The sequence below is a fragment of the Lissotriton helveticus genome, chromosome 5_1 (genome assembly GCF_964261635.1).
Source record: "Lissotriton helveticus chromosome 5_1, aLisHel1.1, whole genome shotgun sequence".
In the NCBI taxonomy this organism is placed as follows: domain Eukaryota; kingdom Metazoa; phylum Chordata; class Amphibia; order Caudata; family Salamandridae; genus Lissotriton; species Lissotriton helveticus.
Window position 1 is genome coordinate 342727472 of NC_136065.1, and position 16696 is coordinate 342744167.

Here is a 16696-nt window from a genome sequence, read left to right on the forward strand (position 1 = left end):
AATAACATCTCAAAGAAGGTTTCCTTTATGTCATTTGCGTCTGTTTGCTAAATAGCGGGAAATTGGTTAACAGAAACAATGCCTTTTGTCGGTTTGAAAAATGACGCAAGACAACTAGACAACTATCTAGACTCTCACAAACCTCCTTAGGCAGCTGACAGGTCCAAGACCGCACGCTCTCCCGACGCACACTCATGCTGATTCCCAGTAAGATGGCTCCAACCAACCAAGGAGCACCAACTACCCTGTCCGCCCCCCCTCCCTTTCTTTTCCGACCTTTTCTTTTCCTCCTTTTGAAGGCAATATGCAATAAGACTTAAAGCCAACATACCAAACCACCATAGTGCATGCCCGTACAGAAAGAATGAGCAGCTCAACCAATAAACGCCAAATGTAACCTCATTGGCGCTGGACAGTACTGTTATTGCCTTCAACCTGTCAGTACAGTTCCTATAAAATTATTCTAATAAAATCCTTTGAAATAAAAAAAAAAAAAAAATGACGCAAGGCTGCATAAATGTACATTGGCAGCCTTCTAAATTAACAGTGTAAAAATCGATCCTAGCTCTTTCAATCAGGTAATATAAATTGCAAAAAAATGTCTGAGGTGCTGAAAAACACGACTTGATTTATTTTATTCTTTTTAATTTGATTGATTTTTAAACATTTGTACAGGCACATCGAATGACGCGACCTGCGTCCGGTTACACACAGGCCAAGTTATGTTATGTTATGTTACCTGAGTTTATATAGCGCACAGCTGCCTCAGCGAAGAGGCGTCCCGGTGCTGCCAGCAGCAGAAAAGACCAAGGAGGCTAAGAAACAGAACAGATAAGTGCAAGGAACATACAAAGGGAACGGAAAGGGCTAGGCAGAGGGGAAGAGAAAAGTTTTACTAGCTTTCCTGAAGTCCAACAGGCTGTCCAGGCTTTGGATATGGAAAGGCAGAGAGTTCCATAGCTTGACTGCTAAACAGCGGAAGGATCGTCCCCCGGCCCAAAGATACTTCACTCGGCGGACTATACCCAGGTGCTATCCCAGGGAGCGCAGCTTGTGAGTCGGGTCGTAAGGAACTTTTGGGAACTTAAAGTTTTTGGTTCTCCCCTTCTGGAAACCACTAAAAACTTTCCTCTTTAGGGAAGCATTAGATATGGTTTAAAGTCCTTTCAGTACCTGGAGACTACTCCCATTTCTTTTTTGACTGTGTTTTCTTCTCTTTCAAAAAGTGCGAAGAGACCTGGCGGTGTACATGTGCTATATAAAAGTAAATTAACATAACATAACTACAGATCAGCTAGAAGGCCAGGCGATACAAGCTTCAGGATCTTGAAAGACAAACAAAGGGTCTTAAATTGGATCCGCTTGGCCATGGGTAGCCAATGTAGCCGTCGGATGGCACCAGTAGAGGGGCAATTACGCGGAAGCCCCGACAGGGTTCTGGCAGCAGCATTTTGGACACGCTGCAAGCGCATGACCTCAGCCTGATTAGCCCCCAGAAGGAGCGAGCTAGCATAATCTAATCTAGATAGAATGGCTGATAGGACAATCAGCTGGCGCCTAGAAGGATCAAAGAACCTGAACAAGTGCCTAAGTCCCTGAAGGAGGCCGAAACAAGTGCCAGCAACTTTCTTAGTATGATCTTGAAAGCTGATGTTAGAGTCCATCCATACCCCCAGATTCTTGACCACCAACTTAAGGGTGGGAACACTACCAAGAACAGTTAACCACCATTGCTCACTCCAGAGACTCCTATCCTTCCCCACCAGCAACACCTCCGTTTTACGTTCAGCTGGAGGCAGTTGGGGGTCATCCACTCCGCGACGGCGGCCAGGCCGCTTCTAAACCTAGAAGCATTCTGCATGGAGCCATCAGAGAGGGCCACCACCAACTGCGTATCGTCTGCATACAAGACCATGGTGAGGCCCTTGTTCCTGGCCAACGTCGCAAGAGGTTGAACGTATAGATTAAACAATACGGGGCTCAGCACAGAGCCCTGACGAACGCCCTGACCGATGGAATGAACCTGGGAAAGAAATGGGGGGCCGACACTCTGAATGATCTCCCTGTCAAAAACGATCTGAATCATTCCAGAGCTAGACCCACAACACCCGCTTCCTCCAGACGATGTAACAGAATCCCATGGAAAACGTGTCAAATGCGGCACTACGATCAAGCAAGATCAGTGCCGCCGTATGACCGGAGTCGAGAATGGTCCGCAGATGTTATAGCCAGGAGAGCAGTCTCCGTACTGTGGCCAGGGCAGAAACCATTCTGAGAGGGATCCAATATGTTATTGGTATTCAGGAACCTCATTAAGATGCTATTGACATGAGCCTCCGCAATCTTAGCTACCCATGGAAGGAGGGATATCTGCCGAAAATGTTCCAGTTTGGCCTGGTCTAGCGAAGGTTTTTTGAGTATAGGAGACACCCTCGACTGTTTCCACAGCTCGGGGACCACAGCTGTAGTAAAAGAAGTATTAACAACCTGGCACAAAGGGGCCAGGAAGACAGAGAGCGAGTCCCGAAACTGGGCAGGTTCTAAAGGATCGGCCGGGAACCAGATTTAACTTTCCCACTCAACAATGTGAACTCTTCCTGTGTAATAATGGGAATAGCCTCCAGTGAATGCAATGGAGGTGATCCGCAAGGAGCAACAGGATGAGGAGACCTTTGCGGGAAAGACCGATAGATGGTATCAACTTTATCAACAAAGAAGGTTGCTAGGTCCTCACAATGTTTCTTACTCTGAGGTCCTTGAGAATTTAAAAAATACATTTGGCCGGACTACGGCTTAGCTTGATTTCATTAGCATAATAGGCCGCCCGGACAGTGTAAATGGTTCTATGATAGCAGCCAGATAACACTTTTTAGCCGCAGGGTCATAGTCCTTTCTCCAAGCGCGCTCTAGTTTTTTACACAATTTACACGATTTACGCAATGCGGTCAGAGAGTCATTATACCATGGACTAGAGTCCGAGGTGCGACCTTTAGACAATTTAGCTGGAATAAGGTAGTCCAGCACTTGGACAATCCAGTTGCAGAAAGATCTATAGACCACGTCTGCATCATTGTGTGGTTCCGGGGGGTTAGCAGCAATAACAGCATGGAAGTCCTCTAGCCTCAGTTTGCGCCAAAGACATTTAAAGAAGGGCAGTTGAACAGCCTTGTTAGGGGGCTCGAAGGCAGGGAAGGACATAGATACCAGGGAGTGATCAGACCAGCCTACGGGTTTAGGTGTCTCCACCGACGCAGAAGGAATATTAGAAAAGACGGGGTCCAGCAGATGGCCAGCTAAATGGGTGGGGCCGAGGACTAATTGATGTAATTGGCAGGCTGCTAGATCAGTAAGCAGACTGCAAATTTTGATATCTTGCACAAGATCAAAATGCAAGTTAAGGTCACCCAGGATGCTGAAATTGGCTGTACCCTTTGCGAGCGTACAGGTAACCTCCATGAGGGCAGATTTAATTTTCTTGGCAGGCCCCGGAGGGCGATATACTAACAGCCCTGAGATAGTCGAGTGGGCGCTGAAAGTGATACTGAAACAAGCGCATTCACAACGAATAGCAGGATTTGAAAATGACTGCAATGCCGCCCCCTCTAGACTCTGTTAACAGTAAGAATGTTATAACCTTGAGGCAGCGCTAAGCTAGGTTCAGCCACCATGTCTTCATTAAGACATGCTTCGGTTAAGAAGAACACATCAGGAGATTCCTCCAGAACCAGATCATAAATTTCTAGGTAGTGCTTGGCCAGTGAGCGATCATTTAAATGGAGAATTCTCATAAAGGACCTGGGCTGGGAAAGGGGAGGTAAAGGAAGCATTCGCATAGGAGAATCAAACCTACAACAAAAACAGCCGAAGGGCCCTTCCAGAGGACCTAATGGAGACGCACTGCAAACCTTAACCAAAGAGTTGACAGCCAGTAGTTCTGCCCTAGAGTAAGTGCACAAACCTGAGGAGCCAGCGCCAGCATTTCTGGCGAGAGGCGATGTCCTGGCACGGCCGGGCGCAGACGGGCTTGCCTTTGGCATGCCGCCGACGTGCCCGCTGTGTGCGTCCGCTCCCGTGCCATGTCCCAATAAAAATTCCGGCAGAGGAAGGAGGTCACAAAAAAGACTAGATTGCCACCCAACCAGTATGGCGGCTGAGAGTGGCTGACCTGAAGTGAGGGAATCCGGCGGGGATGTTTCAATACTCCCTCCACAACAATCAGCCAAGAAAGGCTGCGGTGGACCGGGGAGCTGAAACCAGCTTGGAGCATGCCGGCAAAATGCAGACGAAAGGTAAAACACACAATGCCCCGAGGGCATCATTGCATTTGAGATGAGCATAATAACTCAGTTACATATGAATTCCCATTCTCCCTATCCACTAAGTTGGAATCTTGTATACAGGAATAATCATATAATGTGCAGATCGTCAACATCCTATACCCTAATATAGTCCTAGGCTTTTAACACTTCTAAATATCCACCCCCCGCCCCACCCACCAGGCACCCCACACAAAATCAGCAATTGATCTACAGATTGGGATTACTACAGGTTAGTTCCTCAAATGTAACTACAAAATGCTCAGGGAGGTCAAACCGTGACAGGTGCAGGGGAACTACTCCTGTTCAGTGCCTAGGTGCACCTTGTCATACAGTGCCCAGGAGTGAGGTATCTAATCCAGCTCATCAGGAGCGTCAGCCGTGGATTCCTCTTCGTTCTCATTATCTGGGATCTTTAGGATCACCACCAAAGATTCCCATGCCCTCGCTGCTTCTAATGCTTTCTCACTCCCTGCTCGTTTTGCTAACTGCAGTCGAACTATACCTTCACACTCCGCCTGTTTAATTAATTCTGCCTTCCATCTTTTAACGTTTGGGCCCCTCTTTGCTTCCCAATGCACGGTAATATCTTGTTTAGCTAATAATAGGCCCACGCCTATGAATTTGCCTGTGACCTTATTTTTGGCCGGATGGGGAATCAATGTAAGAGGCAGGGTCCCATGGCCGGCTCTAGCTCCCTGTCAGTGATCTCAGTCAATAATGTGACCACATCTACCCAATAGTTCTCCAGCTGAGGGCAATCCCAAAACATTTGTTGAAAATCTGCCCCCTCCTTATTACAACATGAGCATGCCGCTGTTCCCGTGTCAAAATACTTGTTAATATTTACCGGGGTGAGATATGCTCTGTGTAATACATAAAAATTCACCAGTGGGAATCAGGCATTTCTAGTACTCTTCCGTGCCCTTTCCACAAGATCTGCCCAGGCCTTTTCTGGAATCTCCTCCCCAGAACCTCTTGCCATTTTAATCTCTGTGCAGTCAAAGGAACTAGCATTTCTTGCATTATGCGCTTATAGAGACAGGTGACCGTTTTAAAGGTTCCTGCCGCCGTCCCTATATATAGGCACCACATCGATGTCTGTGGTTCATTTAAGCCCTCCCTCCAATGCTCTCGGATAGCCGCAGCAAGCGCAGAGTGTAACAAAAAAAAACCTCTGGGCAAGTCATATCGTTCCTGTAAATCATGGAAGGGAAACATAGTACTGTTCTCATACAAGTCTAATATTGTGGACAGTCCCCGCTCTTTCCAGGTTGTCAATGCTTGCCAGTTACCCCCATGCGGCAATGCATCACACATGGATAGAGGGATTTCAGGTGCGTAGGAATATATAATCTGCGCATACTTCAGGCTCCTATTCTGGTATTACCGTGCTGTTCGTAATGCACCCGGTAGGGTACGGAGTCGGAGGAGCAACTTCAAAACAATTTCGGATAGTACTCGCAGTGACGGAACTCCACTTCCTGTATCCCCCCATTCCTTGACACCCAGATGCCACCTCCTGTGTGAGCCACTGTAGCTGAGCAACTAAGTAATAAGTCTCGAAGTCCGGCACTGCCAGATCCCCTTCTGATCTTGGCCTCATAAGGACTCCCAATGCCACCCTCCTTCTGCCATTTCCCCATGTCTTGATTTGTGTGAAGAGTTTGTTGGCACCCAAATTGGTAAGGTCCGAAAATAGTACAACAATCTTGCGAGGGTCACCATTTTAAGTAGGGCCACCTGGCCGCTTACTGAAAGAGGCAGTGCGCCCCAAGGTAGCTTTCATTCCTCTGATGGCTCTACCAATATTACCCTCCAGTAAATCACCATACGTATGATATATTTGGGTCCCTAGATGCGTCAAACATCTATACTCCCACCTCACACAGTCAGTATCTTGGGGGCCAGGATTAATCACAGCTGTCGGGATCAGGCAGGACTTTGCCCAGTTCACTTTGAGCTCGGCTACTCTACCAAGATCGAGGATAAGCGCAACGCACTGTCCTGGCCTGGACCGCCAGTGGCTCCATAACTAGGGCAAATAAGAGGGGGGACAATGGGCATCCCTGTCTCGTTCCTCGTCCCGCTTTACAGGTGTCGAGATCAACCCGCCTCTTCTAACCCTGGCAGTGGAATTTTTATATAACCGTGCTGTCCAAGTTACAAATTTGTTCCCTAGCCCAAATGTATGTATGACCTGCAACAAGTAAGGCCGTTCAAGACTATTGAATGCCTTTTCTATGTCCACTGCAAAATAGTCGCAGCCTCCTTCTGATAAGAATCCGCTTCTAGAACCCGTAATAGGCGTCTTACGTACATAGCCGTGTTCCTAGTTGGGATGAACCCGGATTGATCCTTGTGTATTAGCGTCGTCATATAGGGAAGGAGCCGGGTAGCTAAAGTCCGACTCAGGATCTTATAATCCGTGTTAAGCATAGGCAGTGGGCGATAAGCGGACCTGTCTCAGCATGGTTTCCCAGGTTTTAGTAGCGGAATAATGAAAAATACACAGTACTTGATATAAAGTACAGATGTGTGCGATTATACACAAGACCAAAGGGATCATTAGAACTGATTAGTAACTATAGCGCGAAAATACATCTATAAATTCTTATGTATTAAGTGTATTCCTGGTTCAAGGGTGTCACAGTCTACTGCATTTCAACCCTAAAATTACTCACTGGGTCATCAAGACAAGCAAAAACAAACAAGGCAAGTCTGAAACACAGAAAAGTGCAATGAGTAATACATCCCACATAATCATTTATTGAGGCTGCATTCTAACTTGATGGGATTTACATAAGCATTAGCCGATAAATATATTCAGAAGTGATTTTAGGATGGGTTGTTATGTGTCCAAAGAGCCACATGCGAGAGAAACTCCTTATACTCTATTCAGTAGTAACAAGCAAAGAACACTAACACGAAAAACTAACTTTGTCCTAAATTCATGCAGTAATAGAATGTCCTAAAATCTGCCTCTGTTGCAGAGGAGGAGGTCACATGAATTACTACAGAAGCCTCACAAAAAGTAAACAGCTTAAGTTACCAGAGAGTCTGAGGAGAGTCAGTTCAATTCAGAAGGACCATGAATAAGTGTGACAATCACTCATCGGTGCCATGCAGGAATGATAGGTGTACTTAATGGGGGGGAGGTTTTAAAGGGATACGGCAGTCATCAGTTCACTGGTGCATGTGCAAAAATAATAAAGTCATACTTTAGAAATGTGAAAAAGGAGCACATGTTGTGGGGAGCAATTAGAAAGCTTAAAAAATATATTTCAAAATTCTGAAGTTTTCGTTTTTTAATCGGCACAGAAAATGTTCAAGGGGCAATAGCGTGCATGGCTGCCTTAACCACAAATGTATAGCATAATAGCACACATATTGGTATTTTAATTATACATAAGCGTTTACAAATGCTGTACAGCAAATCCAATATACACAATTTTAATGTGTAATTAACGAGTTACCTTCTTCCATCGAATTCAGGTCCTTCTGGGACCTTCTCTTGGCATTTCTTGCTCCATTCTCTTCCTTACTGTCAGAATAAGTTTGGCGCCTTGCTGATTTCTCTAGCATTACCCACATCTTCATTATAGATTAACAAGGTTGCCAAAGCAGCTCTTTCCTCCTCTGTGTGTTTTTCCTCCTAAGTGTGACTGAAGGAGATAAAGCAACCCCTTTCACATACCTTATTCTGTTCTGGATGACACCATGTTTACTACGAAGAGTCACCCGCTTCCTTAGGCTGTCTGACAAGGGGACAGAATACGTCCTTATCAGTATCCAGTTCTTGACACATTTTACACTTTTGCAAGACTCCTTGGGTGATACCATAGAATGCCAGACTAAGAAGGTAGATCTAGGGCATGGAATTACAAAAGCGTAATCATTTTCACTTAGTAAACCAATATCAGCAAACTTATCCAATAACAATACACACACAGAGCAAAATTTGCTCCTAAGAACTTGCATAATTAGACACTTCCAAGTCAAATAAATGTTCCGGATGTGTCCATAAAGTAAGCTGCTTAGAACAGCTGCTGCAGGACTTTGCAGGGCCACTGAGTTTTGTTATAAAGTTACATTATTTATAAGAGGGTGCTTCGATGTAAAATTGATTTGCATGTCATGGAGACCACTCTAGAGGAGTTAAAAGAATAAAAAAGGATGCAAGTTTCTTGAGTAAGGAGGCTTAATAATGTCTGAAAGACTGCTAGCAGTTTTGTGAATGTCTGAGGAGGGAAGTTCCTTTTATAAGCAGAATAGTTTCATGATGTGCTACAATGTGCGCGGCTAGAGAACCACAGCGCTGCTAAAAGTGGGGAAAGGAACTTAATCTTAGATGTCAATATCTGTTCAGTTTTCCTGGATCAAGAGTTCGAATCCAGATCAGGTGGATTAAACTTTGAAGGGGCGTGCAGAAGACCACGCCAGGTGAGACAGAGTTAGATGTCTGAATGATATATCGAAATACACCAGTAAAAAAGCGATTTTCTGTAAGTGAGCTATACAACGAGCGTTTCGAGGTGGATATGTTACAATAATGAAGGCTAAATGCATTCGTTCTCAGACGTTTTAATAACTTAAATGCCCTAAATTTTTATTCTGGCAATTTTCTTGGGTTTTTGTTTTGTGGTGGGTTTTTACTTGTTAAATGTTTTTTTTTCCTTTTCTTTTAAAATAAAATTAAGTATTATTTGAAACTACAACTTTCCGATACCCTCTGTCTGGTTCAGGTCTTAGAAAAACCGATGATGCCATTTTATACCACAGTATTTGCTATTTTTGAGCCACTTAGGATTAGCTCTTATCTGCATGTAGCACAATCATTACAACCATAATTTCAAATCGTTTTTTTCCCCCACCGGAAAAGCGTTCTTGGTGACGTTTCGAAGTCTACTCGATATCCCCAAACCCCCCAAATAATCTTTTGGCGTTACAGTTACACTGGAAACCTGTGCTTCGGGTACAGCTTTTAACTTTTTACGTGCATTCTACTTTTCTAGATTAAAAAACTATCTTTCGTGGCTTCAAATTTGAAAAGTTGTAAAATAAATTGAAATTTTGCCTGAGAGCCATTGAAGCTGTTGATGTTATTTACAGCAGCTGAGTTAATATTCTGGATTGTTATTTACAGCAGCTGAGTTAATATTCTGGATATCTGTTTTTTGTAGGTGAACTGGTAGCAGAGAAAAAAAAGAGTAACTTGGCTTGTTCATCTGCACTATATTGGTTGGGACCTGTTGCAGTCAATGATATAGACTCATCATAGAGATTTTGAGGACCCTCGTAACATGCCTAGCAGGATGGGATCCAAAATAGACATGCGGAAGAATTTAATCAGAATTAAAGCACACTATCATGGGTAAGTTAACCCCAATGTGGGGTATTGAAAGCATCAAATAAAGATTAATTTGTTTTGTTTATTTGAACCTCAATATTACTGCTTTGAAACTTTTACAACACTAACATTCTCAGTCTTGCTTTTGATGATACAGTAATCTGGGAGTGGTAGTAGGTTGGAGTCTGCATTTCACTGCGTAGATGAGGAAACTCAAACAACATTTATTGTTTGGTCACTATGCAAATATTTAGCTGCTTGGTCTAAAAGTAGATGTATTACCTCCTGTACCAGTTAAAAAAACAAAAGTCTGGATGGAGTATGCAGAAGTGGTTGGAGAGGTTTTGCAGTGGAAGATGTCTGTCCTTCATAAACTATTGCTCACAACAGATGGTTACGTTGTGTTCGACTGCAGAAACATGTTGCAGTAGAATTGTCACATCGGCTACATTTTGTGGTATAGCAGAAGATGTTTTAGATCTGTATAGAGTGCTTTATGAGGTGGGGAGAAATGACTGGTTAATGCTTCCGTACGTGTATATAGTTACTGTGCAGCTTGAAGGATTTAGAGGTGCTCCAAGAATGCCAGGGTGGGTTTCCTGTTGCAGCTAAACATGCCAGTTTTACAGAGCGATTTAGATGGATCAGTGTATAATTTCTAAACAAACCTGATTCTCAAGTAACAATCCAAGCCCGCTATGGTCAGGGTTGAAACACCACTTTACAGACTATAGTTTCTTTATTTAGCTGGTGCTTTATTTTGTGGTTGGTATAGCTATGGACACAGAACCTGTAATAGAGAGCCCTTGTTGTCAGTGGGGTGCTGATTAATCCCTCAAGTAGGGGCTGGAACAGTCCTGTTTTAAAGGGCTCCCTGGAGATTAAGGTTGTCCTCTACTTTCCTCATGGCAGTTGGTAAAGAGTTTAGATGGAGTTAGGCGCTGCCTCCTTGGCGAGGATTGTGGAAACAAAAAATCTCCAGCCAGAGTTACTTCTTTAAGTGAAGGCTGAACTTTTTGTCTGTAGGTACACATCAACTAGTGGAGAAACCCTGGTTCAATACCTGGTAGTGCTGGGTGTATAGTACAGAGTAACTTTAAATAAGATTTGTTGAGGGTCGCATGGCCAATAGAGTGATTAAGAGGATGTTCAAAGTGAGAATAATGAAAGTCTGGTTGGCAGTTTCTTAATCTGCTGAATGCTGGAGTACGATGGTTGAATCTATTTATATAGTCCAGACTCACCTCACCATGGGAGAGCTGAAAGGGGCATCGGCCTTCCAGTGACTCAAACCTTGGTAAGAGGCAATTCGTTCTAGGAATCCTGGACCGATGAGCTCTGTTTAGGCAACCAGAATGCAGTGTTAGGTTGATGCTGTGAAAAACTCTTCCAAAGTGGATGATGAGTAGATGAGACGATTAAATTAAGAATCTGTTCTGGTCTTTCCGAATTTCTGCTTCCTAGCGTTTGACCTGATGACAGTAATACCTCTTGGAGTCCAGTGTTTTCCACTGTAATGGTTTTAGTATTCGTTAGTGGCTTTTAGACAATTGCATTCTACCAAACAACCACATTCTTTAATCTTGTGTGTGCTTTAACCACTGTCTCTTCTCTCACCACTGACTTGGCAGTCCCCTCAAGGGTTGATTTCTGGGGGTAGAATTATTATATAGTATCTAAGGGAGAGATTTTGCATGCTTTTTATTATTTCTATTATCGTTTTTACAGTTTGTATGTTTCCACTGTCTGAAAGCAAGAGCGTCATCAGGCAGCATGTTCACACTGAACAAAAGAGTCTTAGTAAATGTATAATGATGTCCTGACCTTCAGCAGGACAAAGTTGCTGAATGATGTACACATTTATTGCATGTGGTCCTGTGATACCAGAGTGGCTGCTACATGATATGGTTCATAACAACTGAGCATTGAAGGTCCAAGGATTCCAGAACTATATCTGTTTTCACAGAGGTTTTTATAGAGACGGAGGAAACATACTCAAAAACTCTGGACCTTTTAGAGTTTTGGAAAAAGAACAGTTTTTAGAAAAAAGAGTATGTTTTCCAAGTTTTTATACATAATGTTTTTTAGGTTAAATCAAGTGATCATTGGTTCAGATTTCCACTCCAAAAATAAGGTCGATCCTATTTTAGAAGAAGTATAGAATTTTATTCGTGCAGAATTGAACATAAACAGCCGACATGTGTTTCGCCCTCTATGGCGAATTGCGCCAGGGCTTTCTCAATGCTAAGTTCCGTTTCTTAATGACATTCTGTTGAGTTCTCAAGTATATATCATGGTAAGTATATAATAAAACATGGTCCTTAGATATTTCAATTTGGAGTTAAATCTCCCGCCAGGTCAACGCGTTTTCACGAAGGTGCCGTATACGGCACCTTCGTGAAAGCGCGTTGTCACAGGATTTAACCTAAAAAACATTACGTATAAAAACTTGGAAAACATACTCTTTTTTCTAAAAGCTACATGATATGGGATAAAGTCATAAAAATGTGTCTGACCATTGCAAAGAAGGAGAACAGTGGCAGCTGTGGTTTTCTGATGTTAAAGTTGAAAGAGACACAACTGACTTGAAATATAGGCTCCTTGTGAGTTGTTGTGGTCCATAATAGTCAATCAGTTAACGATTTGTAGAGTGCTACTTATCACCCGTGAGGGCATCCAGGCGAAGGGGGTAGGAGGGGGGCTGCTGCTGGGAGTGGTCAGTCGAACATCCAGGTTTTTAGGCCATCTCTGAACTTCTGGAGAGTGGGTGCAGTCCGGAGGTGGAGTGGGAGGCCAATCCAGGTTTTTGCGGCCTGGTAGGAGAAGGTGCAGCCGCTGCTTCTGCTTTTGAGGAATCTGGGTGTGTGGCCGAGAGTGGTTGAATGTAGTTGCCTGCTAGGTTGCTGGAAGTTCAATCTGTGATTGAGGTTGGCAGGTCCTTTGTTGTGCAGGGCCTGTAGGCGTGGGTCAGTAGTTTAAACTGAAACCTTTTTTGGACGGGAGCCAGTGGAGCGCTCTAAGTTGGAGGGTGATGTGGCCTCTTCTCAGGAGGTCGAGGACGAGCCTGGCTGCAGCGTCTTGGATGGTTTGCAATTTGATCAGTAGTTTTGAGGTCATGCCCACGTAGAGGATTTTTCTGTGGTCCAGGCGGCTGGTGATGAGGGCTTGGGTGACGGTGCATCTGGTGTTGATATGGAGCCATTTGAATATTTTCCGGAAGGTTAGGACGCAGGCTGAGGAGATAATGCTTACCTGCTTCTTCATGATTTGCTTGTTGTGGAGTATGATGCAAAGATTTCAGAAGTAGTCTGTGGGAGTGGGCAAGGGTCCCAGTTCCACTGGCCACCAGGAGTCGTCTCCTGGGGAGATGTTTCTCCTGAAGAAGAGTACCTCTGTTTTTTCGGTGTTGAGTTTGAGGCATTTGTTTTGCATCCAGCTGGCTACGCTGGTCCTGCACCTGTGGAAATTGGTTTTGGTGTTAGTGGAGATTGAGGAGAAGGTGAGCTGAGTCGTTTGTGTATGATATTATGTTCATACCATTGGACTTGACCAGCATGGCAAGTGGGCCATGTATGTGTTGAACAAGGTAGGGCTCAGTGAGGACCCTTGGGGAATGCCGCTGATGATGTTCTTTGGGCCTGAGGTGTAAGGCGGGAGGTGAATACTCTAGGTTCTACCAGTGAGGGAGAAGCGATCCATTTAAAGGCATTTCCTTGGATCCCCATCGGATGAAGTCCTTTTAGAGAGTGTAGTGTGACACTGTGTCAAATGCTGCCGAGCCGTCTAGGAGGATCAGGGCTTCGGTCTCTCCCTGGTGTAGGAGAGATCAGATGTCATCTGTGGCTGCGATTAGTGCGGTTTCGGTTTTGTGATTAGCACGGAATACTGATTGGGATGGATCCAGGAGGTTGTTGATCTCTAGGTGGTTGGAGAGCTGTTATTTCTCCAGGACTTTAGCCAGGAACGGGAGCAGAGAGATGGGTTGGGAGTTCTAATAGGTCATCTGTAGGTATTTTTAATGAGGTTTTACTTGTGCGTGTATCCATCCTTCAGGGAAGGAGGCAGAGTTGATGGGTGAGTTGAGGATGGTGGTGAGTTTCTTACGGATGGAGATGCTCTCCAGTTTGAACATGTGGTGGGGGCAGGGGTTCCTTGGTGCTCCTGAGGGGTCCATAGATTTTCCGTTACCTTGCTCCATTGGGCGGTGCTGGTCTGGTCAGTGGTGGTGTTAGGGGTGAAGGATATGGTGACGTGATGATTGAGGGGTTGGACCAGGTGATCTGAGTTATAGCTGTATTTAATTATGTTGCTGGCTATGAAGACTAGGTCCTGAGTGTGTCCTGCTATGTGCGTGGGGTCTCTGACGATTTGGGTGAGACCGAGGTTGTTCATGCTCTCTATTAAGTTTGCCATGGTGGCGTTGCTTGGGTTGTCGATCCTACTATTCTATGACTGTGGTATATTTATTCTTATTTTATTTATGGTGGGGCAGCACTTTGACTCACTGGTCGAGACCTAATTCTCCTCCAGGCCACAGATGCTGTTGCACTAATAGTAGTAGAGTCCTCAACCAGATCATGTGCACGCAGTAATTTCCATCCGTAGCCCAGTAGTACCACTGATGGTCACTAAGAGCATTTTACTGCTGTGACTACTTCATTCCTTTTTTGGGCCGATTTTGTGTTAATATCCTTCCATAATTTTGTACGTATTATGAAATCGCTCCTCGTTTCCTCTATAGATTCTTCTGGTACTTCCCTCGGGGTACACCTCCTTGTCACGGCGTGGCGTAGGTGCATGTTGCTCTGGATTCCTTGCTCTCGGCAGGTATATCACCACTTCTCATGTTAACTTATCGTGCACAATTGTTTCGTATTAGATTACGTAACCACATAGCTTGCACTGTAGAGTTTCGCCGCGTGGCTACTGCTGAACACTGCGCTGAATTTCAAAGGTATTTTTACTCCACACCTTACACTAACTTGGTGCTGGTATGGTTGGTCCATCATTTATTTCTTAGTAATCCCCATTTTGTGTATTGGCAGGTGATTTTCCCTCCTCGCTTTGTAGCGATTCCATAATTTTTTCTGATTCGTTTATTTCATGTCGTTCATGGTTCACTCCAAGTATTGATCATAACCCTATGAATACACTCTTTCAGGTTCGCCCACAATGGTCTGTATCGATAGTACGCTGGAATGCCGTAGATCATTGCATGCTGGGTGTTGTTGGTCTCATTTACTTCCTTGCTTTCTTTCATCCACCAAAGACATTGGTCGCTCTTGCAAAGGGTTATTACTCACTTTTTTATGATTCTGTGTGTTGCTTTTCATAGCCTGCAATTACGGCTCGATAGTTCACGATGGGTTGACAATTTGTAGTAAGGTTTGCACGCGCATCGCAATGACAGTTGGCCTAATGATTTTGGACGGGTGCAGTTTAGTCTTTACTCATTCACTTTTGTCTGTTTTTGAACCTGTGATGGTTTCTCAGATGTATAATTAGTGACTCTTTCTCTTGAATTCACAGTTACCCCTGATGAAGGGTGCTTTTCACCCGAAATGCATTGGGTCATGCGTTACAACCATAAACACCTTTTTCAAGTTGATCATGCTATATTTTCGTTGCATGCAAGCATGATGTAACATTTGAGATCAAAGCAAAATACTAGGGGAGAAGGAGGGATAGGAGACTAGGTCGTCCTCCAAAGCAAACTGTATAACCAAGAATCCAAGTTACTGGATTCGTAGACCTAGCTCAAGTTGTGGCAACTGACCTGTGTGGTCGGTGGTGTCTACCAAGAAAGAAAAATTTCTTTCTAGTGTTCCCTCACTCACCGGAGTTTCCTCACGGTGACATGCTTCATCATTGGGGCCCTCCCAATTCTCTACGAAAAGGGGCGTGCTACGACTCACGAACTACGCAGGAGCACTTTTGCGTGAAAAGACTATCAGCCTTATTCATCAACGGGCCGTTTTGCGAGCCCCTAATAGCGATTCATAGCGAATCGCTATTAAGGACTCGCAAAACGGTATTCATGTAGGAATTGCTAAATAAATAGCGATTCCTACACATTCCTTATTTGCGAGTAGCAAATTGCTAATCGCAAATAAGGAATAACTCCCCATTCATTCCTATGGGCCAAAAGGCCCATAGGAATGAATGGGGAGTATTCCTTATTTGCGAATAGCAATTAGCTAATCGCAAATAAGATAGCGATTGAAAGGGTGCCAGGGGTGTCCAAAGGACACCCTGTAGCACCCCTGAAATGCAAAAAGAAACAGGTGTTGCGCACACACATGTCCAAGGGACATGTGTGTGTGCAACATGCAACTTAGAAAAATGCTTTAAAAAGCATTTTTCTAAGTTTTTGCTATTTACCGAGAGGTCTAACCTCTCGGTAAATAGCGGCCCAAAATTGCATTTTCGCAATTTTAAAATGCTTCATGAATTGCATTTAAGGAATCTCAAATAGAGATTCCTTAAATGTAATTCCTCGCAATTTAGCGAATTAGCAATTACCGATTTTTGCATTTGGAATGATGAATCCCAAATGCAAAAATTGCGCTCTCAAAGGGCCAGATTCTTAGATTCTGGCCCTTTGCGAGCGCAATTCGGCTTGATGAATCAGGCTGTATGTGTGGTGCAAAATGATGGAGTGGGTGCAAGTGGATTAAGAATACCGTGATTAGTGGGCCTCAAACAACTTTATTTTGCTCCTAGTCAGGTATGTTAAAAATGGGGTGAAATCACTAATAACCAACCTATAATGGGGATTGGTTCAGTGATGGTCGACATGTTTCATGCTACCCCTAGCATTTCTTCAGGACCATGTAGGGACCAGCCCTACACATGCCACTCCTGGGTCTATTATTTAGACTGTGATAATAAAAAATTAAATACAAAAAATATGGCATGCGTTCATAATAGAATACATACGTTTTTTTGGCTTTTCCCAAAAACTGTGAATAAAAAGAACAACATTAATAGCGTTTTTTAACTCCCTTATGAGGAGAACCACATTGTGTCT

General features: G+C 44.1%; 1 protein-coding gene across 1 annotated transcript in view; it reads left to right on the forward strand.

Moving 5' to 3' along the window:
- PRKCZ (protein kinase C zeta) overlaps positions 1-16696 on the forward strand; it is an 865288-nt gene that overhangs the window by 40278 nt on the left and 808314 nt on the right. Inside the window, exon 2 of the mRNA XM_078642457.1 lies at positions 9500-9690. Coding sequence (XP_078498583.1) covers positions 9620-9690 — 71 coding nt within the window. The 5' untranslated portion in view covers positions 9500-9619. The remainder of the gene's footprint in view (positions 1-9499; positions 9691-16696) is intronic.